This window comes from Myotis lucifugus, unplaced genomic scaffold (assembly GCF_000147115.1).
Source record: "Myotis lucifugus unplaced genomic scaffold, Myoluc2.0 scaffold_60, whole genome shotgun sequence".
Taxonomy (NCBI): Eukaryota; Metazoa; Chordata; class Mammalia; order Chiroptera; family Vespertilionidae; genus Myotis; species Myotis lucifugus.
The window spans coordinates 1,257,078-1,282,884 of NW_005871108.1; the positions used below are offsets into that span (position 1 = coordinate 1,257,078).

The following is a 25,807-nucleotide window of genomic DNA, read 5'->3' on the forward strand; positions in this document are numbered from 1 at the left end:
GCTCAGTGGATAGAAGTGTCAGCCTGTGGACTGAAGGGTCCTGGGTTCGATTCCAGTCAAGGGCACATGCTCAGGTTTCAGGCTCAATCCCCAGTGCGGGGCGTGCAGGAGGCAGCTGATCAGTGATTCTCATCATTGATGTTTCTATCTCTCTCTCCCTCTTCCCTTCCTCTCTGAAATCAATAAAAATATATTTTCTAAAAAATGGTTAAAATGGTCAACTTTATCTTAATACATTTTACAAAAGAGAGAGAGAGAGAGAGAGAGAGAGAGAGAGAGAGAGAGAGAGAGAGAATATGAATATATAGAGTCTGGAGCCAAACTTCATGCTTTTGAATTCCAGCTCTAGGTGACCTTGTACAAGTTACTAAATCTCTCTAGTGCTCACTTTCACTTTGTAAGGTGGAAATAATAACAGTGGTAACTACCTTACATTATTGAGGGAATTAAATTAGTTCATACTTATAAAGTACTTAGCACACAGTGAGTGCTCAAGAGGCATTAGTGATTTTCATTCTTTGCTAAGGGGGCAGAGGTATAGTTTCTGATGTTTATCATTTCCATGACATTCTGCACTCCCACCCCCACCCCTTCCTTCCACCTGCTTCTCTCCTCATCAGCAGAAGCCAAGCCCAGACTTGGGTGGAGACAGGGAGGCCCTCACCTGCCTTAGAGGAGGATCAGGAGGGCTCCCAGCAGCAGGAAGGGGGCTGGCCAGTAGGGTAGCCCAGCTCAATTTCAGCCCAGCTGTCGGGGTCAGAGACACCCGGCTAGCTGGGCATCCCCCAGGGCCACACCAGGCCCCACGCTATTTCTGGAGTCTCCCTAGACGCTCGTGCCCTGGCCTGCCTGGCGTCAGCCTTGCCCAGTCAGCCCTGCCTAGGGCGGCCTTGCACAAGCCTCGGGAAGGCAGAGGTGAGCAGGCTGTGGGAAGGATGCGGGGGCAGTCACCTCAGGCAGCAATCTTCTATTTGGCCCAGTGAAGGCCAACTCAGTTCTCTGAGCCTCCGTTTCTACCTGAGGTTGCAAAATGGGAACAAAGGGGCTTGCAGTAGAGACAACATGAGAGACACCACATGCAGAGCCTTAGGGCAGGGCCCGGCACACAGGATGGGGAAGGGGGAGGTTGGGGAAGACCCACAGCCAAGCCCACTTCCCAGCCTGAATTGCCCTCTCCCAGGCCTGAACTCACCATTATGGCTTCTTATCTTAGACCAGAGAGGTAAAGAAACTTGCCCAAAGTCACACAGCAAGTCAGTGACAGATCACAGACAGGGCAGTGGTCTTTTGATTAAATATATAATCTAACAGATATAGATATACAATTTTTCAACCAGGTGATATATGCACATGGCTCAATTCAAGAGCCATAAAGGGCAAGAAGTAAAAATAAACTCCCCCCCACTCCTGTTCCCAGCCACCCATTCCCCTCCTTGCAGGCCCCACTATCACCAGACAATGTGTCCTTCCAGGGAGATTTTAGGCAGATATAGGCAATAATGGACAGATACAGGGTGGCCCCCAAAAATGTATACACACACTTTGAATAATTATAAAGGCAATGTTTATGAAATACATTCCGTATTCAAAATTGAGCTATCAGCTGTTAAAATGTGTATGCTGTTTTTGGGGGGAATACCCTGTATTCTTTCTTTTTTACACATATGGTAACATGCTGTATGTACTGTTTTCATCATGCTCTTCTTACTCAATAATACATGTTGTTCTTAATAATATGTTATTACTATATTAATTATAATATGTTATTAATACACTTAATAGTATATGTTGTTGCTAATATATGTTGTGCCACCTCTGTACATAACGAGCCCATCAGCCTCTATTGATGCAATTTAGTCTGTGTCCAGTCTCTCCCTATTACGCACCACACTGCACATAACTCCACCTACATCACTCTGCCTGGAAGTAGGACAGGTGGCTTCAGGGATGCACTTGTCATTGTGACAGAAATGGGAGGGACTGGGTTGCATAAAGGCCATGCGAGTTATCTTCAGTCAGCAGAACATACCACAAACGGTCAATAAATGTCAACTTTAGTTGCTTTGATCACAGAGGTTTGGGGCACCCCCTCAATTTCGCTTTGGAGGAAAGTACCTCACTTACCTCATCCTAAACCCCCTCCTTGCATCACATGCCAGTCAGGAAAGAGAATAAACTCACTAAAAAGTGACATATATATATACAGGACATCAAATGGGGTAACTGCTACAAAATAGACAAGGGGGAGGGCAAGGCATATGAAGTCAATAAATATTTGTTGAAAGAATGAAGGAATGAATGAATGAATGACTTGTTTCCTTCTGAGTCCCCAGAGCTCCCCTCCCCAGAGCCAGGAGGAGAGAGGATACCTGCCCTTAAAGAAATCCAAGACTCTCAGATGCTATGACTCTGAGCGCCTAGAATTCTAATACTGAAGCCAGACAGACTGGGAGCCAACCCCAGCGGTGCCAAGTCTGCTGATGTGACTTTGGGCAAGGGGCTTATTTTCTGAGAACCTCAGTTTCCCCACCTGCAAAAGGACACCAAGAATAGCAACCTGGGGGCGGGGGCTGAGGGTGGGGGCGGCCAGGAGGCAGGACACAGTCGAGGTCAGAAGCTCACCAGGTTGCACCACCCCCAACTCCAAAGTCTCTAGTGTTTCTGGTGGCTCTGGCTTCCTTGAGGGGCTGCCTCTATCCTTTCCCCGGGTCCCCAAGAGCACAACAGTGACTCCGGGGTCAGAGCACCTGCTGCCCACGCCGCTTCTAGCCCAGCAACGCCAGTCCCGCCCGATACTCCCGGAGCGGAGCGGGCCTCTCAGAGGAACAGCGCTGTAATTCAAAACCTCGTGGGCAGAAGAACCAAGTCCAACCCCTGGCGCACAGGAGCAGACAGACGCCCAGAAAAGGCACCCAAAGATGGTGTGGGAAGGGACAGAGGGGGGTGATCCAGCCAGGGCTCCATGGCTGCTAAGACCACCAGGTGCCCCTCTCACGCAGGTATGACGCGGGGAGGACACACAACAGGCTTTCGGTGAGCCGGGGCCCCCCCAGACCGAGCTCGCGCCCCAGACCACCTGCGCCCTCACCTGGAGCCCACCCTAGGCGAGTCCCGGCTCTTCCAGGTCGGGTGGTGGAGAGGCTGACAGCTCGGACCCGGGCCGGGAATGGCCACGCCCAACGCCGCTCCGGGGCCAGTCCCGCGTGAGGACCCGCAGAGGGACCTCTTCGGAGCGGTCCTCCGCACCCGAGACGAGCGGGGGGGACCCGACCGTCGCAAGGCCCCCCACCGGAACGAAGGTCCTGGTGCGCAGAGGAAGGGGAAGTGAGCATGCCTTCCCCCGCCACCCCCGTCACGAAAATGGTTTGCCCCGGACATCCTGATTGGTTCCTCGCTTCCGTTCGAACGCCGCGCCGCCCGTGTTGCCAGGCGACCGTTTAACTTCGGTAGGTCCGCAGAGCCCGAGGCCAGCAGCCCCGCCCCGCCCCGCCCCGCCCCGCCCCTTCGCACCGGCCTCCTGTTCTTCCAGGGGCGGCCTTAGCCCGGTGCCTTAAGGCTCAAGCTGGACTTTCTCCTGGTTCCCAGCTGCGTGAGGCACCATTTAGGGTCCCGGGGCTGGTTCCTAGTCCGGACTTTGCAGCTAACTCGCTATATGAGCCCGGGCAAACCCCTTTCCCTCTCAGTACCCTTAACAGCACCACAATGAGTGGGTTCGTTTTAAAATGTGCACACCCAGCAATCTTGACATTTACTAAGGAAATGACCAAAGATTTGAGCAAAGATTAATATAGCCCAGCGTTATGTATCAGAGCAAAATAATGGAAATAACCTGAATGCTCAGCGAAAGGGGATTGGTTATAGAAATCCATTCTGCTTTTTACATGCCCGGTAACTTTACATGACATAACCCTTTGAGATGGGTACCTTTAATTAACCCCACTTACTGATGAGGAATATTATGCAGTCATTAAAAACTATGTTGTTAAAAGATATTTAAAGAAAATGCCAAGAAAGTGTGTGTTTTTTAAAGTATGTTTCAAAGCACCATGTACAACATATGTATTAAATACATAACCATAGCATCACATGTATAGGTGTATAATCATTTATAATAACAGCAGTTAAATTTTTTCTTTGGCTTTTGTGTATTTTCCAAATTTCCAACATTTAAACATGTCCAAAAAAAAATTTTTTTTTAACATATCAGTTCTTTAATCAGGTTCTTACAAGAAATTCAGAACACCAGTTTGTGAGGATAAACCCCATTGGTGAGAGCGAACAGAGAGCGGAGGTAGCCCTGGAGCTGAGGAACAGCTTTGATTTTTGGCAGAATTTGTGAGTCCACAGCTTTCTGGTCAACCTTGCGCTGATCTGTAATCTCATATTTCTCTTTCTCTGTGTCGAAGATCTCGCCCTCCTGGTGTCTGGGCTTGCGCAGCTTCTTCTTCTTAAAGTAAGCATCAAGTGAGATGTTTGGGGATTTTCACATCACTAATATCAATTTTGGTGGAGGTGGCGATGACACATTTCTGGTGTGTTCTACGAAGAGGAACTCGATTGAGGGACAGAGGTCCAGTCACAAGTAGCAAGCCACTCTCCAGCTGCTTCAGGAAAACCACCCTCTTGCCTCTGTGGCGCCCAGTGAGGATGATCAGAATGGTCCCGGGAGTGATGCTGGCCCGCAATCTCCGCACATGCTGACTAAAGGGCTTTTTGCCTGGCTCAACAGCTTTCGAGGCACATCTTCAGTAGGATAATATCTAGGCATTTTGCAGAGTTTAACCACTCGGGTACCACCATTCTTGTCACCACCAACTGGTTTTGTGACAGTAGCAGGAACTTTCTCCTTCTTTTTCTTTTCAATCCTGGACTTAGGGGCCGAATACTTCCTCTTGTACATGGCCTTTCGCGAATACATCGCCGACCGGGAGTATCTGCCAATTCCTCTGACGAGGACGGGGTTTCGGCTGCAGTGGGGCTTCCCCTTCTTAGGGGCCTTAACCTTGCCGCCGGCATTGGCCTTCTTCTTGGCTTCAGGTTTCTTCTCCTTAGTGTCAGGCTTCTTCTCCTTAGCATCCGGCTTCTCGGTTTTCTTTTCACCCGCCATCTTGCAAGATGGGAAAGAGCTCCAAAAAAATTTTTTAATAGGATTAGAATAAGTTAACTCAAAGGGCTCTTAGAGATGAGATTTCATAGCTATGAGTCACTGTTTGAGTTTAGGGCAGTGGTTCTCAACCTTCCTAATGCCGCGACCCTTTAATACAGTTCCTCATGTTGTGGTAACCCCCAACCATAAAATTATTTTCGTTGCTACTTCATAACTGTAATTTTGCTACTGTTATGAATCGTAATGTAAATATCTGATATGCAGGATGTATTTTCATTGTTACAAATTGAACATAATTAAAGCATAGTGATTAATCACAAAAACAATATGTAATTATATATGTGTTTTCTGATGGTCTTAGGCGACCCCTGTGAAAGGGTCATTCGACCCCCAAAGGGGTCGCGACCCACAGGTTGAGAACCGCTGGTCTAGGGCATTGCTCAATTTAGAACCAGTTAGTGTCTTTCAAATTCTTGGATTGCCAATGATTGAGCACTTACTGTGTGTACATGCCTTGGCTACACAGGGGAGGGGACTAATAATATACCAATGGCTAACAATGATTGGGTGTCCTGGCCTGGGCACCTACCAAATCAGAACAAATACTGTCAGAAACAGGGCATCTGACTATATCTGTGAGGACCAGCAAAACATTAAACCTGGCTCTAACTGTGCCCTCTGCCAGGTTGTGCTTGAGGCCTTATACATGTTTTCTTACTTGACTTTATTACTATCTGAGAAGATAGATCCTATTATTCCTATTTTATAGATGAGAAAACAAAGGTTTGTCTGGATCCAGCAGGAGTCTTCTGAACTATTTTGTTATATCCACATGTAAATGTGCAAAACCTGTTTGGTGGTAACAGTGAGGAAAGGCAAGGAGAGCCCTGTGATCCTAAAAGACACAGAGAAAACTGAGCAGGGGCAGATCCAGCCTTTGTACGTCCCACGTTTTATACAATTTAGGAAATCTTATTTAAGAAAAGAACTACAGCCCTAGCCAGCTTGGCTCAGTGGATAGAGCATCGGCCTGCAGACTGAAGAGTCCCAGGTTTGATTCCGGTCAAGGGCACATGCCTGGGTTGCGGGATCGATCCCCAGTGTGGAACGTGCAGGAGGCAGCCAATCGATGATTCTCTCTCATCATCGATCTCTCTCTCTCTCTCTCTCTCTCTCTCTCTTCCTCTCTGAAATCAATAAAAATATATTTTTTAAAAAGAAAAAAAGGAAAAGAACTACAAAATTACAAATATAAAATTGGACAATAAAGTGATTATTAGGTTAGAAAGATAAAAGAAACCATGGCAAATGACAAGTTCCACAAACATTACCAGAAAAATAACATTACTTTTATGAATTACCTCCATAATACTTTCCACAAACATGTAACCACTCTTACGTATAGAGATATAACCTCTGACTCGCATGTTCACATCACAGTGGCATTTGAGTCAACTCAGTGTGCTAGGTTAGGGGCATTCCTGGAAGCCATTCCTATACTAGGTCAGTTGGTAATAATTTATTCATAAAAGTTACTGGAAACAACATAAATAAAACCACTAAACCCAAATGAAATGTCACGGGCATCTTAGCCAGATCCCCAAAATGCTAGCACTCACTCCAACATCATCTGACACAAGGGGAAGTAAGCCCGAAAAGAGATGGTGGTTTTAACAGAGTGAGGTTAAAATACCTTGATTTGGCAGATTTTACAAAAGCATATGACCATGTGAACATATTGCTAGAGTGCCTTCCAGACCTCAGCATCCCCATTTTAAGGTCGGGAATGACAACAATGGTGTGGTCTTCAGATCCTTCCCTAAGATTTACACCTGTGATCAGGGGTGGGGATATTTGAGATGCCTCCGTACAGGCCCTGCTGGCCCTGGCATCTTCAAAGCTTGCCTCTGTCCTGCATACCCTGGAGCTTAAAACAAATAAAATAATACACAAAGTGTTGCTCACATGCTGAGCCTCTGCCCTGGCCGAGGTAGCTCAGTTGGTTGGAGCATCATCCCATGCGCTGGGAGGTCACGGGTTTGATTCCCAGTCAGGGCACATACCTAGGTTGCAGGTATGTTTCTCTCTCTTTCCCTTCCTCCTGCTCTAAAATCAATTTTTTTTTTAATGCTGAGCCTCATTCCCAGAGTAAGAAAGTGAGGCAAACAGGGCAGAGGGAATCTCCCCTGGACTCCAAGTTAAGCCTCACAAAGTGAGATTATTTGGGCAACTCAGATTCTCAAAGCCTGAGCAGCTCCACCTGCCAACAACATATTGGTGGTACCCCCTATCTTCAAGGATTTGTTAAGTACCTGGTGCCAATTCAGAGAGCTTGAGAGCATCTCAGTCCTCCCCATCCCTGACCAGGTAGGGGGGTCGGGGCGGGGGGAGCGCCCATAAAAATAAGGTGGACAAGCTGTCATTACTGTGCCCAGATCAGAGGGAGCTGGAGGGTTATTATGACCTTATCCTGACCCAGCACGTGAGCAAATAACATCTTGCCCTGCACACAGGCCTGAGGCTGTTTCCATGCCTCCTCCAGCATCCTGACCATGGCGGTGTTTTCTTCACTCGACTCGAAACCAAGATGAAATCAGCCTCAGATGTCAGTTCCCTATCTTCTGTGCACCCCAGGGCTGTCCTTTGTTTTTTCCATTTAAGCTAAAGGGTGTTCTCTATATACATATTTGCTTGCTTCTGAACTTTCCTGGCAGCACCCGCCAGAAACTAGTCCCAGTGGTGGCTACTGGGCTGGCTGGGGGACAGAATAAAAGCTTTTTAGAAAATATTCTATATACTTTTTGGATTCTATACTTTATAAATGTATTCTCTATTTTTTAAAGATAAGTAACAGCATTTTTAAAAGCTGAGCCTCATTCCCAGAGTAAGAAAGTGAGGCAAACTGAGGGCAGAAGGAATCTCCCCTGGCCTCCAAATTAGGAGATTAGGCATCTCAAATACCTCCCTGGTCACAGGTATAGACCTTAGGGAAGGATCTGAGGACCACACCATTGTTGTCATTCCCGACCTTAAAATGGGGACGCTGGAAGGCACCCTGCCAACATGTTCACATGGTCATAGGCTTTCGTAAAATCTGCCAAATTAAGGTATTTTAACCTCATTCTTTTCCCTATGAGAGAACAAAATAAGGCAGTGAATTAAAAGACAAAGACTATACTTTCAGGGATCATTTCTATGGTTCGTTACTAGTGAAGTTTCTCTGAATGTGCAGAGCACCCGAAACCACAAGGAGGAGGTGCAGCGTCCTCTCTTGAGCGTGAAGCCAGCTCTTCGTGTTGCTTCTGCAACTGCCACTTCCCGTTGACGATTGTTCCTCCCTCTCTTGGGAAGGGAGAGGGAAAGGACGCATTCTGAGTAAAATTAAAAAAAAAGAAAGAAAAGAAAGAAAAATAAAGAGAAAAAGACAACTCAGCTGAGAGAGAGAAGCAGCGGCGTTAAAGAGACACGTTGATTGGTTGCCTACGCACCAGGGCCAGGGATCAAGCTTGCAGCCGAGGTGAGGTCCTGGGCCTGAACCGGCCTGTGCTGGTCCCTTACAAAGGGATCCGGGACAGCCTAGATGCCGTTGAGGTCGCCGGCCTGCCTGATGCATCCTTCCCGGAAGCCCACACGCTGCCACAGCACACTGAGTGTGTCAGATCAACTAGAGCGAGGATGACGGGCAGGCTGGAGCCAGGAGGGGACGTCAGCCATGGCCCGTGTACACGGTGGACTCTGCCGGCCTGAACATGCAGCTGCCGGGATCTCTGAGTCACTAGACCTCAGTGCTGAATCAGGACCTCACTCAGGAAGACTAAAGGAAATGTGATCTATGTACAAAGTGTATATTCGGATATGTATCGATGCCTTTTAGTTTTTCCAACGATGTTTACACTATCTTCCTGCCACCGAGGCCTTTTTAAATAAGCAAAAAAAAGAGACAACTCAGCCCAAACATGTCCCTCCAAACATGGCAGGTGAGAAGGTCCATTGGGAGGTCCTTTTAGGACAGCAACATAGTCACATTTCTCAAAAGATGTTGAGAAATTTTATGCTGTATCAATAGGCCTATATTCTGATCTAGCATCAGTACTTTTAGAAATTGACCTTAGGCCCTAACTGGTTTGGCTCAGTGGATAGAGCATTGGCCTGTGGACTGAAAGGTCCCAGGTTCGATTCCGGTCAAGGGCATGTACCTTGGTTTCGGGCACATCCCCAGTAGGGAGTGTGCAGGAGACAGCTGATCGATGTTTCTAACTCTCTATTCCTCTCCCTTCCTCTCTGTAAAAAAATCAATAAAATATATTTTAAAAATTATTAAAAAAAAAAAAAAGAAATTGACCTTAGCCATATACCGAAGGAGACTCAGAAGGATTGAACAAGAACATTTATTACAGTATTGCTATTAATAGCAAAAAAAAACCAAAAAACCAATCGAACTTTTTGGCCACAGGGCAATGGGAATGGTGAATGGGACTGGAATAGAATACCACACAGCCATTAAAAATGATGGTTTTAAAGAATATTAAGTGACAGAGAAAGCTTTTTTTAAGTAATGTATCTCCCAATGTGATTATTTGTTCCAGAAACATCTTTGAGAGCTATGACATAGGTGCAAGCACATCTCTCTGAGCTTCCATTTCCTCACTTATACGTGGGATTTGTCCATGACTGTGTCCCAGGCACCCTCGTGAGAGGCACAGCACCCTGACTGACCTTCAGCACCCGGTGGCTATTGCTTCTGCTGCTGTGCTTATGTTGTCTGACAGTATTAACTCAGAAGGCAGCATGTCTTCGGGTAGCACTCCGCTGCCGAAACCCTCCCAAGACTCCCCAACAAGCTCTGAATACCACAGCCTTTGGACGCTGACCCCTGTCAACTTCATCGCCGACCACCCTCCCCCTCTGCCCTCCTTGATCCAACCACTGGCCTCATGTTGCTTCTTAAATACACCACGCACCCTCAGGCCTCAGGGCCTTTGCATGTGCTGTTCCCTCTGCCCAGGTCTCTCTTCCCCAGACACAGCTGCCCCCGTACCGCCTTCCTTACCTCCTTCAGGTCTCTGCTCAGATGGCGTTCTCCCAGGAAACTCCTCAGCCTCCCTCATCACTCACATTTCTCCTCCTAGCACTCCAACCTGCTGCGCCTTGTGAGTCCCTGTGCTCGCGTCTTGTCTGTCTCCCCCACTGACTGTGAGCACCCAGAGGAGGGCCCACACTTCTCTTGCCCACTTTTCCTACAATCACTATAGTGAAGGCTCTTTACTGGTCAGAAACATTTCTTTCTCTTCGCTTGTTACTATTTCTCAAACATATTCTGTAGCGAGGGCTATAGGGTTAAGCCTCGGACTGACCTGTTGGCAAAGCCACAAACAAGTCCCAGCTTAGAGGGCACAGTCCTCTTATAATTAGGCTTGACCTTATGACGCTCCCTAAATCTTACCTGGGAAGCTAATGGGCTGCGGGAGATGCAGCAAGTGCTGCCAAAACAAGTGAAACTCACAAGAACATCGTAGCTATGGTGACCACTACCTTGTTTACCTCTGGCTATAAAATAAAGGCTCAGCTTGCCTCTGGATCTCTCTCTGTGACCTCAGCCAGGCACAGGAAAATCTACCGACCCAGCTTATTCTCTTGGTCTGTCTTTTCTTCATCCTTCGCTGCCCGCCCCCCCCCCCCAGCCCTTGGCTGAGCTGGCTCGGCCCAGTATTCACCCCTGCAGTCCTCTGCCCTCACAGCACACAGAAGCAGTGAAAACGCTGTCTCCAGAGGGCGGGTCTCTAGCATGTGACAAGGGACACGTCCTCCTCTGCGGGAGCCCCCTTTAAAGTGCAGGGTGCCCACAGGGGACCAGGCTGTCCAGACACAGGAACTGTCCTCAGTCTCCAGTTCCCCACGGCGCCTGCCCCTCAAACCACCCTGCTGCCTCCAGGGGGCCAGGTTCCATCTGCCCGAGCATCTGGCCCAGCTTCCTGTGGCCACGTTCCCGGCCTGAGACACACCCTGCTGGTCAGCCACACTGTTTGCTCCCCCAGCTGCCAGGCTGTGCGCCCCTGGGCTGGGCCCTTCTTATCTCAGAGCCTCAATCCTCCATCTGTGCCGTGGAGGCACCAACACTCGCTTGGTGTGTACTCAGGAAGGTGCCCCGAATACACAACCCAAGCCAGGTTCTGGGTTTCTGTCCTTGGAAAGTTTTTTTTTATTCTAAACCAGGCAGGGTCAGAGCGATCACAAGGCCCAAGATACTACACCCAACGGGCCCATACCCCGAGATCATGGGGCCTACTCCCCCTGGATTTCCAGGAAAAGCGTGCAGCCGGGAGACACGGCGGGGGAGGGCTCAGCTCAAGAGGAGCACCCTGAGACCCCAGCCCGTGGAGGAGAGATGGACCGCTGTCTGTCCTGCAGGCTGGACCCCGGGCCAGAACAGAGGTTGCTGTCTGAAAACCCCTCTTAAAGACAGTTTGATTCCATGGCCGGTGTGGCTCAGTGGTTGAGCATCGACCTATGAACCAGGAGGTCACGGTTCAATTCCCGGTCAGGGCACATGCACAGGTTTCGGGCTAGATCCCCAGTGTGGGGTGTGCAGGAGGCAGCTGATGGATGATTCTCTCTCATCAATGATGTTTCTATCTCCCTTCCTCTCTGAAATCAATAAAAACCTATTTTTAAAAAAGACGGTTTGATCGTAGTTGGTGTTCATTCTGACATAAATCAGCACCGCTCCCCTGCTCCTGCCATGTGCTGGTTCTTGGAAAAGGCTGTTGCCTTGACCTGGCCAAGCACGTAAAGCGATGTCCATACCTGGCCATACCTGGTAGCATTCACGCACTAGGACCCGTGGCTATTCCCCACGCCCCTGATGAGGTCCAATTTGTCTTTTGCAGCTCAAGACATGTCTCATATGTACGTTTCCCTTAATAAAGTCTATTAATAACCGGACTGGAGTGGCCAGCCTCTTTCTTTGTTTGTTCCCTGCCCTCCGCTTAGGGAAGGAGACTTTCAGTCTCGGGGCCTTTCTCTGGGTCTTGGTGTATGAACAGCCCCCGCAGCCACCATGCCTGACTCGCTGCCCCGTGCAGCCACCCCAGCAGCGTCCGGCTGCCCCTCCACAATGCCCCCCATTGCTCCCCTCAATGCCCACTGCCTGCAACGCTCTCCCTGCCCTTTCTCCTCCTGGCCCGTTCCCCCATGTCCTGTGGAAGGCACTTCCCCAGAGCCTTTCCTGCCCCCTTCGCAGCTGCTCCCAGTCTCCCATCATATCAAACTGTGTTGCGTGTGTCCTTTTGCAGGTCCACTTTCCCCATGCAGGTGACAGTGAGCATGCAGGGGGGACTGGCCTGCTCCCTGTCCCACACCCCAGGGCCAGCCGGTGCACACACAGGCACTCAGTTGACATTTGAGAATAGAACGGAGAAAGAGCCTCCCTCCCACACATCCTGGTCCTCCTGGCTGCTCTCCTCCCAGGGGCTGTCAGAGGGGAACGTGGTGCAGGGGGCGGCCCTGAGGGACATGCAGTCAATGCTGGTCCCACACCTCCTGCCTGGGGGGTCCTGGAACGTGGTTCCGCCTCTCTGGGCCTCAGCTCCTCCTCTGCACACTGGGAATGGGGACACCACTCCTCAGGGGTGTTATGAGGATCAAACGGGATCATGCGCACCAAGCGTCTGCATGGGGCTTGTCACATGGTTAGTGGTCAACAAACATGATTCCCATCACTGCTCCTATCGGAATCGCTGTTATTGTCGCTCAGAGTGACGTGCCCACCTGGGTCCCCTGCTCACAAAGCGCCTGCTCTGAGTCCTGGGCTGCCCCGTCTACCTGGGACCAGATCAGTCCTGATCCCCTTTCTATCTTGTTGGGGAGCATTGGGGGCAGATTCTGTCTTTTATTTTTTTCCAGCCTCCTGGCCCAGGAAGGGGTGAGAGTGAAGCCGGCACCCTGTACAGAGACAGAAACCTGGAACCCGCCTGTTCCACCCGTTGGTGTTCCATCCGCCCCTCCCCCCCTCCCAGGTCTCCTGACCGTGCAGCCTGCAGGTGTTTTATTAGGTAAGTGGAGGCGTTGATGGCCCCCGGCCAACCTCCGGGTGCTCCCAGGGTAACCAGCTGAGAAAGGGCTTGGGGAGTATGAAAGCCGGGCTCTGGGGTGGGGCCGTTATCACTGAGCTGCTGCCGGGCTGAGCATTCCTCGGCCGCTGGATTGTTTCTGGACAATTAGAAGACAGCGGCTATCCGTGTGGAGAGCGGACGTGGGCACACCCACCCGCCCCTGCAGACCTTCCTCCTTCACCTCCTCTTGACTTCTTCCAAAATGTCATCTGAGCCCCTGGCGTGTGCCATTACTAGGAAGAGAGAGGGAGCCCAGGGAGTTCCAGTCTAGTGAGGGAGACAAGCCAATAGCCAAGCAAGTGTATCAAGGAGGGAGAAATGTTATACATAAAAATAAAGCAGAGTAAAACAATAGGCCAGATGGAAAAGGGGCTGCTGGATATGGCGTGGCCAGGGGGGCCTGTCCTCTGAGCCGGGACGGACATGAGGGGTGGGAAAGAGGCAGCCATGCCGAAGCCTAGAGGCCAGCAGAGCGCGTAGCATGAGCAAAGGTCCTGAGGCAAGAGTGAGCTTGATATCTTTAAGCCAAAGGGCCAGTGGCTGGAGCAGGGAGACGGGAAGAGACTGACCTGAAATTGCTGAGTGTCTGTAGGCCACGGGGAGGAATTTAGATTTTACAGATAAAAAGCAGCAGTTTAAGGTCGAGGTCAGGAATTCCGGGATCAGCCTGTTAGGATTCCAATCTCAGCCCCACCAGCCGCCTGGCTTGGGAAAGTTCCTTAAAGTCTGGGCTTTCAGGTCTCTCATCGTTAATGGGAAGAATGATTTCACCTACGTCGTAAGGGGTTAACCTTGAATCCCTAGGATGATGCCGGCAAAACCCTTAGCACGGGGCCTGGCCAGAATCTGGCTTGATGACCGCGCTCTGCGCTGATGATGATATCGGAGGTTACACAGCACAACCTGGGGGCGCCTGGCAGCTCTCAGATCCTGGCGGAGGGCACACACACTTGTGCCCCGGGTATCCTGGGGGTGAGGGACAGACTGGGCGCAGCTGAGGGAAGCAGGGAGGGACGGACAAGCCCGAGGCCCAGGCTGGGTTTGGCCGCAGCTGAGCCCCATCAGCTCTCCACTCCCAGTGACCTAGAACTTTCGGTCAGGGTGAAGTGTTCTGTATTTGTCCAGCACAGTAGCCACTGGCCACATGTGGCTGTTGAGACGTTGAAATGTGACTAGGACAACTGAAGAATTGACTTTTAACTGTTATCACATTTTAATGAATTTAAATGAAAATAGCCACACAAGGGTAGTGGCTACTGTATTTGATAGGGTAGCTAGAGTCCAAGCTATTTCCTCTTCGATCCTCTCTCACTGTGTCTGGCTTCCTCCAAGAGAAGGGCCTCCTTTGGTGTTGCGCTGCTAGTTACCTGCTCCCTGTACTTGCTCATTTCAGCACAGAGAGGGGGAGGGGGGCCTCAGACTCAGGGCTGAGCTGGAATTTGGGTTCCTTTTTAAAATTCGTCTGTGGAGGTAAATGTAAATAACAATAAAACTCACCAACATCAAGTGTACATTTGGATGATTTTTGAAAAATATCTGTAGTCTGTAATCAGGACCACAATCAAGAAATAGTTGCCTGGAACGTGGCCCCCGTGCCTGTCACAGCCGATTCCCTCCCCTCACTCTGGCCACCACTGATCCGTTCTTTTTCTCTGTCGCTTTGCCTTTTCTAGAACATCATAGACATGTGCCCCGCTTCTTCCCCTTGAAGCTAGACTAGAATTTAATGACTCGGTTTTATTCCCATTCCATTATTTTCCCCACATTTTTCTAATTGTGGCAAATGATAATGGGTTAGAGATATAGTGTGAAATTTCTTTTAAATTGAATCTGTTTAAGGAGGGTACATTCACTTAAAAAACCCTAAGTCACTAACTGAGCAGGTGGATCATGGATACGGCAACAGTTACATAGTGGGACAGAAGTCACTGGAAAAGCCACCCAGGTCCACCTCTGCACGTAGCACGTGGGGAAACCGAGGCCCAGGAAGGGGCGGCGACTGGCCTGGAGCAGATGCAGCAGGCGGCAGAGGCCCATGCGGCCCACAGCAGATGGCGGAGGCTGAGAGGGGAGGCTGGGGTCTCCCTTAGGGTTTGGGGGCTCTCCCCTCCCCCACTCTGCAGCCTGCGAGACTGGGCTGTCCAAGGTCAGAGGCTGGGCCTGACAGATGGGATCTGCAGGGGAAGAGGGTTCTGGGAGTGAGGGCCTTTGTCCTCCTAATGTTCCAACCCCAGATGGCAGGGCCAAGCCGGAGGGGCTGGGGGAGGTAGGGCCCCTCCTGAACTGGAAGGTCACAGCCTGGAGACAGAATCTTTGTGGAAACGTAACTGCCAAGACCCTCCACCCCAGGGGCTGGTGCAGGCCTTTCCAGCTTTCAATTTCAACTTGACCCCTCCTCGCCACATGCAACCAGATGCAAATGAGCCTGGCTGCTGCGGGGCGCAGCCTCCCTTTCCTCGTGCTGGGGCCCATCCCACAGGTCCAGACACCCATGAAGCCCCAGGCCCACATCCCAGGCCCAGATCCTCAGATCCTAGAGTCTAGGGCAGAGGCATGAAACGGCCGCACCTGACTCATCTCTGCCTGGACGCTGCAGCAGACCTGGGGCCACCCCTGCTCTCTCCCCACTTCCATCCTCCTCTCCCTCCCCCTCCCTCCCACTTCCCACCCTCCTTCTCCTCCCCCCAGCTCAAGCAGAACTTTTTTCCCTTTACCACTAGAAATTTTAATTTTCTGATTCTCACTTGACTCCTATGTAATATGAGGCTAATTATGTCTCTCTCACATTGTCGTAACAAAATTCAAGCAGAACTTTTAAAGCATAAATCAGCATTACAAAGCTATAGTAATCAAAACAGTAGGTGCTGACATCAACACACACATAGACCAGTGGAACAGAACCGAAAGCCTAGAAATGAACCCACACAGATGTGGCCAACTGATACTTGACAAGGGGGCCCAGAACACTTAAAGGCCCTGGTTTCTACCTTGCTGCACATTAGAATCACCTGGGAATCTTTTTAAAATCCTGATTTCCCAAATGAGGCCCAGAAATCAGGATTTTAAAAAGATTCCCAGGTGATTCTAATGTGCAGCCAAGGTTGAGAACCACTGCTCTAACTAATGGTGTTGGTGCAATAGAGTGCACAGATGTCAAATTATAATGCTGTGCACCTGAAATTTACATAAGGTCATTACCAATGTCACCTTAATACATTTAATTACGTAAAATAAACGTTGTTGGGAACACTGGATAACCACACGCAAAAGAATGAAATTGGACCCCATCCTACGCCGCTCACAAAAACTAACTAGAAGCGGGTTAAAGACGTAAACAAACGTAAGACCAGAAACCATTCAACTCCCAGAAGAAACAAGCTCCTGACATCGCTCCTGGCGATGATGCTTTACATAGGACACCAAATAAGGCAGCAAACGCAAAAATCAACACGTGGGTCTACATCCAACCAAAGGCTCTCCGCAGCCAAAGAAACAAACGACAAAACAAAAGGCCACCTAAGGAATGGGATGAAATATCTGTGAATCATATATCTGATAAGGGATTGATATCCAAAATACAGAAAAAAAAGTATACAACTCAATAGCAAAAAGAGAAACAACCCTTGAATAGACATTTCTCTAAAAAAGATAGACCAATGGACAACAGATAGATGTAGAAACGGAATGAGGGGGTGAAAATTCATGCTATCTACAACTCACATTAAAATACCTCAGAAAGAGGTCGGTGAAGTAAACGGGGAAAATGCTAATGTTAAATCTGGGGGTTGGGTGTCGATGTCATAATGTTATCCTCTATTTTTCTGTGCATCTAAAATTACCCAATTCCATGTAAGCCCATCGATTTTAAGAAAAGGTATTAAGAAACCATCACTATGGGGGACCCTGGGAAAGGCCAATATGTGAGCACGAAACCAGCATGGAGGAAGACGGCGGGGCAGGGAGGGCTTTCTGGGCTGGGAAAAGCTGCCCTTCCTGTCTGCGGCCCCTCCCCTGGGACCCCTTCTTCTCTGCACCTGGCCTCTGAGCGGCTCTGCGACCGTGCCCCTCACCGCCCCGCTTCCTCGGCATCTCTGCTCTCGGGTCTGGGGCCCGGCAGGAGACAGCTTCACTGCCCCTCTGAGAGCCTGGCCCCTCTACTCTGCCCGTGTCTGGAGTGGGAGGGGCAGAAGGACGCAGCCCCTTCACCTCAGCCCGTTCCTGGCCTGGGCCTGGGCCTGGGCCTAGGCATCTGTCCTCTCACTGTCTACCTCACTGGACAGGTAGGGAAACTGACGGAGGTCCCCTGTTTCCGGGGCCGACGCTCTTCCTAAGAACCAAGGACACACAATCCCGCAGAAGGAAGAGGCGAAGAGAAGGCCCAGGGCACCGAAAGGGTCAGAAGCAGGCCTCTGGCCCCCAGGAGTCAGGGTCTTCGGCAGAGGGTAGGAGACAGGAGCCCAGAAGTCTGAGATCTCTGAAGCGAGGGAATCAAGACACATAAGTGAACTATACATAACACACCATCAAGGGCACATTAAGGAAAGAAAACTGAGGAGCATGAGGAGGCAGGGAGTGATAGCAAAGAGGCTAATTTAATAAGGGGGTCACCCCTGGGGGATGAGATTGAGCAAAGAGCTGAATAAGGAGCAGGCAGAGCCATGGGGCTACGGGAGGGGGAAGGGGAGGGGCCTTAGGCAGAGGGAATGGCAAGTGCAAAGGCCCTGAGGCAGGAAGTGAGTTTGCTGCCCAGAGAGCAGCAAGGGGGGCAGTGTGACTGGAGCCGAGAGTGAGGGGTGGAGGGAGGGGGACATGGTCAGGTGGAATGGGGTTCTGGTGAGGAGGAACTGAGCAGGGCCGGGAGGGTTCTAAGCAGAAGCAGAACAGGCTCTAGCTTATGTGACAACAGCTTTCCTTCGGCTGAGAATGAGGTGAAGGGGAGAAAGGGCGGTAGCAGAATGGCCAGTGAAGAAGCTACTGCAAGAGTCCGGGCAAGACATGAAGGAGGCTGGGTGGGGTGGTGGCAGTGGAGGGGTACCGAGGGGCCCAATTCTGGACCTGCCCAGGGATCAGATGAGGGGGGAGGAGTGGAGTAGGGAGGGGAGAAAACGCTATGTAAGACACCATGCTCCTTGCTGCATCCCCAGGGCACAGGACAGAGTTTATCTCAATCAATAGTTACAGAAAGCGAAAGAGCAAATAAAGGAAGGGAAAAAGAATCCCCGTCTCAGGTTCTCCCTTCAGACCAGACTGGCTTTTTTTCTTTTTCAGCCCTATCAGACGGCGACCTCTGGTGGCTAATTATTGAAACTGCAAACCCCCACGTTGAGGGCCATAAGGAATGAAGAACGGACCCTAGAAGATCCCGAGCTGGATAAAATCAGAGACCACACTCCACCCTTAACCACTTGACAGATGATGATACTGATGCTGGAAGCTCATCCACTGCCTTCCTATGTTCCCAGGAAGCATCGTGGGCCTGCATACATCCCAGGTCTAGGCACACCCCAAAGACTCCCGTTAGCCCATAGCATCTCTTCTTAGCTGGATGGGAAACCTTGAAACCCTGTGGGTTAGAATCTCCACTGTCCTCCACTCCTGGAATCCTGCTCCAGAGCATTCAGCAAGAACCCATTTCCCACACACACACCTGGCACCTGCCCCCGTCCCAGCTCAGTTCCTCCAGTCCCAGTAAAGGGCATGCTCCCCCATCGGCTCCCCATTCAAATGGCACCAGGATTCCTCCCACCTTCAATTCTCGGTGTTCCTGGAGCTGTCATTGTTCTTTACACAGGACAGAACCAAGGAGATGAAAGGAGGTCCCAGGTGTGTTCTGAGCAGAGCACAGGGGACTATCACCTCCCTTGAGCTGCAGGTAAGACCTCTGTTGATGCAACACAAGATGACATTTGATGTTTCTTTTATTTTTATTCATGTTTCTTTTTTAAAAATATATTTCTTTATTGATTTCAGAGAGGAAGGAAGAGGGAGAGAGAGAGAGAAACATCAATGATGAGAGAGAATCACTGACTGGCTGCCTCCTGCACACTCCTGACTGAGGATCGAGCCTGCAAGCCAGGCATGTGCCCTTGGCCAGAATCGAACCTGGGACCCTTCTGTCAGCAGGCCAATGCTCTATCCACTGAGCAAAACTGGCTAGGGGTTCATGTTTCTTTTTTGAAGTAATTTTTAAAGCTAAAGTCCTCTTTGATCACTCCCTATCCCCCTTCCCACTCCCGGACCCCCTGAACAGAGGACAACCACTGTTGTCAGTTTGAAATTTATCCTGGCAGAATTTTTCCTTTGGATGTATATGTGGACACACACACACACACACACACACACCTCTAAAGAATATGTAGCATTTACTTACTAGGATTATTTTTCTATACAAGTAGAATCATACTGTACATATTTATCGCATGAATTTTTTCTCCTCTCTGTTCTGGACTCGAGTTTAATTCATGGATATGAGATGGGACTCACTTTGATGGGGAGCTGCATCGTGCTGCAAGCCCTTTTGAAAAGGGAACTAGCCGCTAACTGTCTGGAGGCCCCTCGGAAGCCCATCGAACCCTCTGCTCCCGCGTCTCCTTCCCCCACCCCACCCCCCGCTCTCCTTCCTCCCACCTACCTCTCTCCTCTCACCTTGGCACTTAGGTTCCACACAACCAACCCCGTTGAGAGAAGGTCCTAAAGCCACCAGATGCCCTTGAAAAGGTTCATCTCCAGAGTTTGGGGCTCCCTGCGCCGCCTGGTGGTTTCTCTAAGTAACTGCAGTAGCACCTCCAGCCCCCTAATCCATTCATCCGTCAATTCATTCAGGAACACACCTGTCTTGAACCTACCTGTGCCTGCCCTGGGGGCGTGGCCACAGGTGAGCTCATCTCCAGAAACTCTCCGGTGGAATGTGAGTGCACTCAGGACCTGCCGGAAGAACCTACCTGTTGGAGAGTGCTCGGGGAAGCGCTTTGTGGGAAGCTCAGGTCCTGGTGCAGAGCCTTTGGAGGGCAACTGGGTGGTCCCTCTCAAGTATGTTGTAGTTCGCGGCTGGGGCTTGAGTCTCTAGTACTCTGCCACATGGGGGGAAAAACAGATTGCCAGCGTGTTTGTTGCAACATTGTTCTTTTGTTTAATTTTAAAATATATTTTTATTGATTTCAGAGAGGAAGGGAGAGGGAGAGAGGGATAGAAACATCAATGATGAGAATCATCGATACGCTGCCTCCTGCATTCCCTCCCTCCCCCCTCAAACTGGGGATCGAGCCCACAACCCGGGCATGTGCCCTGACCTGGAATCAAACCATGACCTCCTGGTTTATAGGTCGATGCTCACCCACTGAGCCACGCCCGGCACAACATTGTTCTTGATGGCAAATTCGATGCACCAGCAAGGAGGCTAAATTCATTCGGGTGCATTAAGATAATGGGACATGTTTAAGTCCAGCCCTTCCCAGGCTGGGTCTCTGTCCCCCTCAGAGTGTCTCTACTGGCTTCGACCTGCCCACTCCAGGTCTCCTCGCCCTCCTCTTTCTTTCTTTCTTTCTTTCTTTCTTTCTTTCTTTCTTTCTTTCTTTCTTTCTTCTTTCTTTCTTTCTTTTTTTTTTAATATGTTTTTTATTGATTTCGGAGAGGAAGGGAGAGGGAGAGAGAGAGATAGAAACATCAATGATGAGAGGGAATCACTGAATGGCAAGCAGTTCTGGCCGTAAGCTGCAAAGGCTACACTCCAGGACGACGAGTGATAAAGTGGTCCAGGCTCATTGGTCCCAGCTGAGAAAGGGCGGAAACGTGAGCCCTGGGCATTTTCCTTGACTTGATAAGCAACAGAGGAGTCTTTGTAAGTTGAGAATAAAGATACAATTTTAAAATTGAAATAACACAAGCGGCACCTGTGAGATTGCCGGAGTGAGGCCCTATCAGCAGGGAGTGGGTCCCCCCTAAGGGAGAACTTCCTGCTGGAGGGGGGGGGGGCGCATCTCTGGGAGGAGGGACTGGGGCCCGGAGCGGCCTCGCTGTGGGTGGAGGCCAAGCCTTTCGGGCTCCCTGGCAGCAAATTCTTGGGCGCCTGTGACCCAAAGCGTTTGCTACCAATACCTCCTGAGCCTTCGCCGGCTGAGAGAGGGGTCCCGGGCCGGCTCACCTCTCATCCCGAGCATTCATCTGGGAGAAGGGTCGCTTGGTAAGTAAATGCATGTCTCGGAGAATGATGCAAACAAACAGTGAGCCGGAATTATTGGTAGAAATCACATTCAGTGAGCATTGAATCTGGGTAAGGTCAGCCCTTTATTGCTCCTGTCCCTGTGGTCATCCTATGATCATTGGGACTTGCCGCCCAGCTGGGCTGCTGGGGAGATTCCAGGCACACAGTAGGCTCTTGGAGGCCCTGGGAGTCCCGGCCACACACCCCCACACACACTTTGGGGGCGGGGACAGGTTAATACTGAGCAAGCCGCCTCCCGCCCTTCCAGGCAGAGCCGCTGGAGAACTATTACTAAGAGCCTGGCACTTAGTCAATGCTCATTGGATGTTGTTTTCAATGTAAAATGAACACCGTGGGAGTGGGTTTGAATCCTGACCACCTACTGGCTTTAGTGCCTTGAGCAAGTCGCTTAACCGCTGAGTCTGTTTCCCCGTCTGTGAAGTGGCACCCACTTACTGCCTAGGATGATGGACAGGTGTAATCAGACAGGAACTATTACAGCTGGTCCAAGTAATATTTGTCACTGGGCATAGAGACCAGCTCTGCCAGGGCTCCTGACTCCTTTGGGCTTCTGTTTCCTCGTCTATAAAATGGGGACATTTCTAGAATCTCCCCAAAAGGTGGTGGTGAAGATTAAGTGCATATCAAGCCGGGCCCGGCGCAGTCGGCTCAGCACACGCTGGCTGCCAGGACTTCTGCCCTAGGCGGAGGGCGCTATGATTACCCCCACTTTCCAAGAGACTGGCTTAAGTGCCAGGAGTTTCTGCTGCCTGGAGCCAGGTTCCTATAGCAAAGAAAATACAGTAGCCGTAGGGTGGGGCCAGAGCCAGCGACCTGGGCAGGTCCTCTGCCTTCTGGAGGTCAGCCCTCAGGACATGGGAATGTCAGCAAGCACGGGGTAAGGTCAGCCCTTTATTGCTCCTGTCCCTGTGATCATCGGGACTTGCCGCCCAGCTGGGCTGCTAGGGAGAGTCCAGGCACACAGTAGGCTCTTGGAGGCCTTGGGAGCCCCGGCCACTCCCCTCCCCCCCACTCTGGGGGCGGGGACAGGTTAATACTAAGCAAGCTGCCTCCCGCCCTCCCAGGCAGAGCTGCTGGAGAACGAGAACTAGACCTGCAGGGAGACGGGCAGAACTGGGCAGCTCAGGACTGTGAGGGCACAGCTGCAGGTACCAGGGGCCGGTCGCTGGTAGGGGGGACCTGGCACAGCGTGGAGGAGGGGCCCTCGTCTAGGGACAGAGGTGGCTCATGGCCTTTCCCCTAGTTTCAGCCTGCCTGGTGGGAGGGGACGGAGGGAAGAAGGGAAGAAGGGCCTCCTTCTGTGCTGACCAAACCCTGGGCCCCCATGACCTCTGCCCTGCTGCAGCTCATGGGACCTCTACACGCTGGCTCCTGCAGTCTGGGCCTGGAGCCTCACCAGCCCGGCACCAGGACTGGGGGTTGGGAGCTGGGATAGGCACTGAGGGGAGGGGAACCCAGCCAAGGCCAGGCCTGTGGGAGGCCTGAAGCCCTTCCAGGCCCTGGGAGGGAGGACAGGGAGGATGGGACTCACAGTCCCAGCTGGCAGCCTGGGCTCTGTTATCTCCTTGCTTCCTCCCTGACACCCAAGCCCAACGAGCCTGGGCATCCTCAGAGCCTTTGGTGAAACTTTAGCCCAGAGAGGGTGAGCAGCTGGCCTGAGGACACACAGCAGTAAGCACAGGCCTGGATGACTGGCGACGGGGTTGGGGGCTGGACAGGATGTGGGCCTCAGTTTCCCCACGTCTGTGAGAGGGGAACACTGAGGTGGCTGAGGCCCTGGGGAACTTGGGGGCGAGGAGAGGTAGAGGCCTCTTGATACAAGCAGATGTGAGCTGTGAGCAGCTGGGCGGCTGCACCAGGCCAGGCCTCCACACACCCAGCTGCTCTTCTGCCTCCATCTCCTCCTCACTCCAGCGCCTCTTTTTGCCCAGCCTATGGCCCTGTCTCTTTCTGCCCATTTCTGCTTCTACTTTTGGTTCTTCTTGTCTCTCTGTGTCTCAGTCTCTCTCTTTCTCCATCTCTCCCAGGTTTTTGGTTTTGATGCTCTCAATCACCCTGTTCTGTTGACTCAAAGTCATCCTGCTCCTGCCCAGACAACCTCCCCTCCACCCTTATTGTAGGGGGGTGTGAGTGGGGGGCTCGGCAGGCCCTGAGAGGGGGGGCAGGTCCTGAGAGGGGGAGGGGCCTGCAGGACTCACCGAAGGCTCCGGACCAACTTCTCCAGCAGCTTGACACCTGAGACAACATTGACTCAGACCCTTGTCCAGACCTTGTCAGACCCTGGCACCGCCCGGGGCCACCCTGGCCAACTCGGCTCACATGGCGAAGGCAGGCTCGGTTGGTGGCCCAGGCATTGGCGGTCCAGATGGCCGCCTGGACACTGGGGGAGAGGACAGGGCTCTGCTCTCCTGGAGGTGACACTCCATGTGGGAGGACCATCGCTCATCAGATAGACACAGATACACTCTGGTAGCAGCTGATGCACCTTCACGCTGTGAAGCAGTGGTTCTCACCCTTCCTGATGCCGCGACCCTTTAATACAGTTCCTCGTGTTGTGGTGACCCCCAATTTCATTGTTTACAAATTGAACATAATTAAAGCAGAGTGATTAATCACAAAAACAATATATAATTATATATGTGTTTTCCGATGGTCTTAGGCGACCCCTGTGAAAGGGTTGTTCAACCCCCAAAGGGGTCGCGACCCACAGGTTGAGAACCGCTGCTGTGAAGGAACAAAGCAGAGAGCAGGAAAGAATCCAGGAGAGGAGGCTGCTAGGGCTCTGATGGTCAAGGTCAGATGGGACCCTTCTGCTGGCAGGGGAGGAGCTGTCCCAGGCACACCCTGAAGGTGCCCTGGCCTCGGGCAGGAACTCCTCCCAGCCCTTCCTCCCTTGGGCTTTTGATGCAAGAGTGCAAAGAAGACCTCCTGCCTCGGGCTCTCCTGGCTCCTCTGTTCGCCAAGAGAGTGCCTCTTATGGGAGTGCCTTTTGGTGTCTCATTCAAAGCACAGCCTTAGGTTTCTGGTCTCCCACCATATTGGGCAGAAGGTTCTCCAGGGCCTGCCGCCTTCCCGGCCCACGTGCTGCGGAGGCTGGGGTTAGTGAAAAAGGGTCCTGGTCAGCTTGGTCCCTGCAGCCTTCATCATGCCCTCACCCCAGGCTGGTCAAGAGGGCTGAGTCCACAGTCAGACCTGCCTGGGCTCAAATCTCAGCTCCCCAATGACCGGCTGTGTGACCTCGGGTAAATCACTTGCCCTCTCTGTGCCTCAGCTTTGTCATCTATAGCATGGAGATAATCACAATGCCTGCCTTAGGATTGCTGCGAGGATTTGATGGATAATGTGTATAAAGTGCTTAGCACAGGGCCTGGCAAAATAAGTAGCCAATAAAACTATTGTTGTAGTTGCTATTATTGTTATTGTTACTATATTATCTTTTTTAATATATTTTTATTGCTTTCAGAGAGGAAGGAAGAGGGAGAGAGAGATAGAAACATCAATGATGAGAGAGAATAATTGATCAACTGCCTCCTGCAGGCCCCCTGCTGGGGATTTCGCCCACAACCCGGGCATGTGCCCTTGACTGGAATTGAATCTGGGACCCTTCAGCCCACAGGCTGATGCTCTATTCACTGAGCCAAACTGGCTAGGGCTATATTATCTTTTTTTTTACCTGAATTACTATACCAGCTTCCTAACAGGTTAATAGGTTTCACTTCTGCTTCCACCCTGGCCCCACATTCTGTTAAAAACTAAATTAGAGCCCAGCTGGTGTGGCTCGGTGGTTGAACATCACCTAAGAACCAGGAGGTATTGGTTTGATTCCCGGCCAGGGCACATGCCCAGGTTTTGGGCTCGATCCCCAGTGTGGGGTGTGCAGGAGGCAGCTGATCAATAATTCTCATCATTTATGTTTCTATCGCTCTCTCCCTCTCCCTTCCTCTCTGATACACACACACACACACACACACACACACACACACACACTAGAGGCCTGTTGCACGAAAAGATTCGTGCAATAGGCCTTCCCTTCCCCTGGCTGCCGGCACCGGTTTTCTTCCTGCACCTGAGACCCAGGCCTTCGCTCCGGCTGGAGCCGCCTTCAAGCCTTCACTGCTGCAGCCGGAGCCGCCTTCAAGCCTCCTTCAAGCCTTCGCTGCTCCGGCCGGAGCCGCCTTCAGTCTTCGCTCCGCTGCTTCACGCCTATATATGCAAATAACCGCCATCTCTGTTGGCGGTTAATTTGCATATCTCGTTGATTAGCCTATGGGAGGCGTAGCGAAGGTACGGTCAATTACCATGTTTGTCTATTATTAGATAGGAGATATATATGTTTAAAATCTCTCTGGTCCCACTCTGCTAGCATGA

At 51.1% G+C, this 25,807-nt stretch overlaps 2 protein-coding genes and 1 non-coding gene across 4 annotated transcripts in view; 1 reads left to right on the plus strand and 2 right to left on the minus strand.

Annotated features, from left to right (window-relative positions):
• FAM110A (family with sequence similarity 110 member A) overlaps positions 1 to 25,807 on the minus strand; it is a 129,411-nt gene that overhangs the window by 8,950 nt on the left and 94,654 nt on the right. Inside the window, exon 1 of one of the 2 annotated variants that reach the window (XM_006089369.3) lies at positions 3,089 to 3,319. The exons of the other annotated variant lie outside the window; for it this stretch is intronic. The gene's annotated coding sequence lies outside the window, so the exon portion shown is untranslated. Of the gene's footprint in view, positions 1 to 3,088; positions 3,320 to 25,807 lie in introns of those variants that run through there. 2 annotated transcript variants of the gene reach the window in all.
• Positions 4,189 to 5,121, minus strand: LOC102436347 (60S ribosomal protein L6-like). The gene is given in 3 exon segments (XM_014456421.1): positions 4,189 to 4,462; positions 4,464 to 4,720; positions 4,723 to 5,121. Coding segments are annotated over 3 exon segments (870 nt in total). The 5' UTR covers positions 5,108 to 5,121; the 3' UTR covers positions 4,189 to 4,234.
• On the plus strand, positions 8,276 to 8,484 carry LOC111826208. The gene has a single exon (XR_002829490.1). It is a non-coding gene; the product is annotated as a small nucleolar RNA U3 (small nucleolar RNA).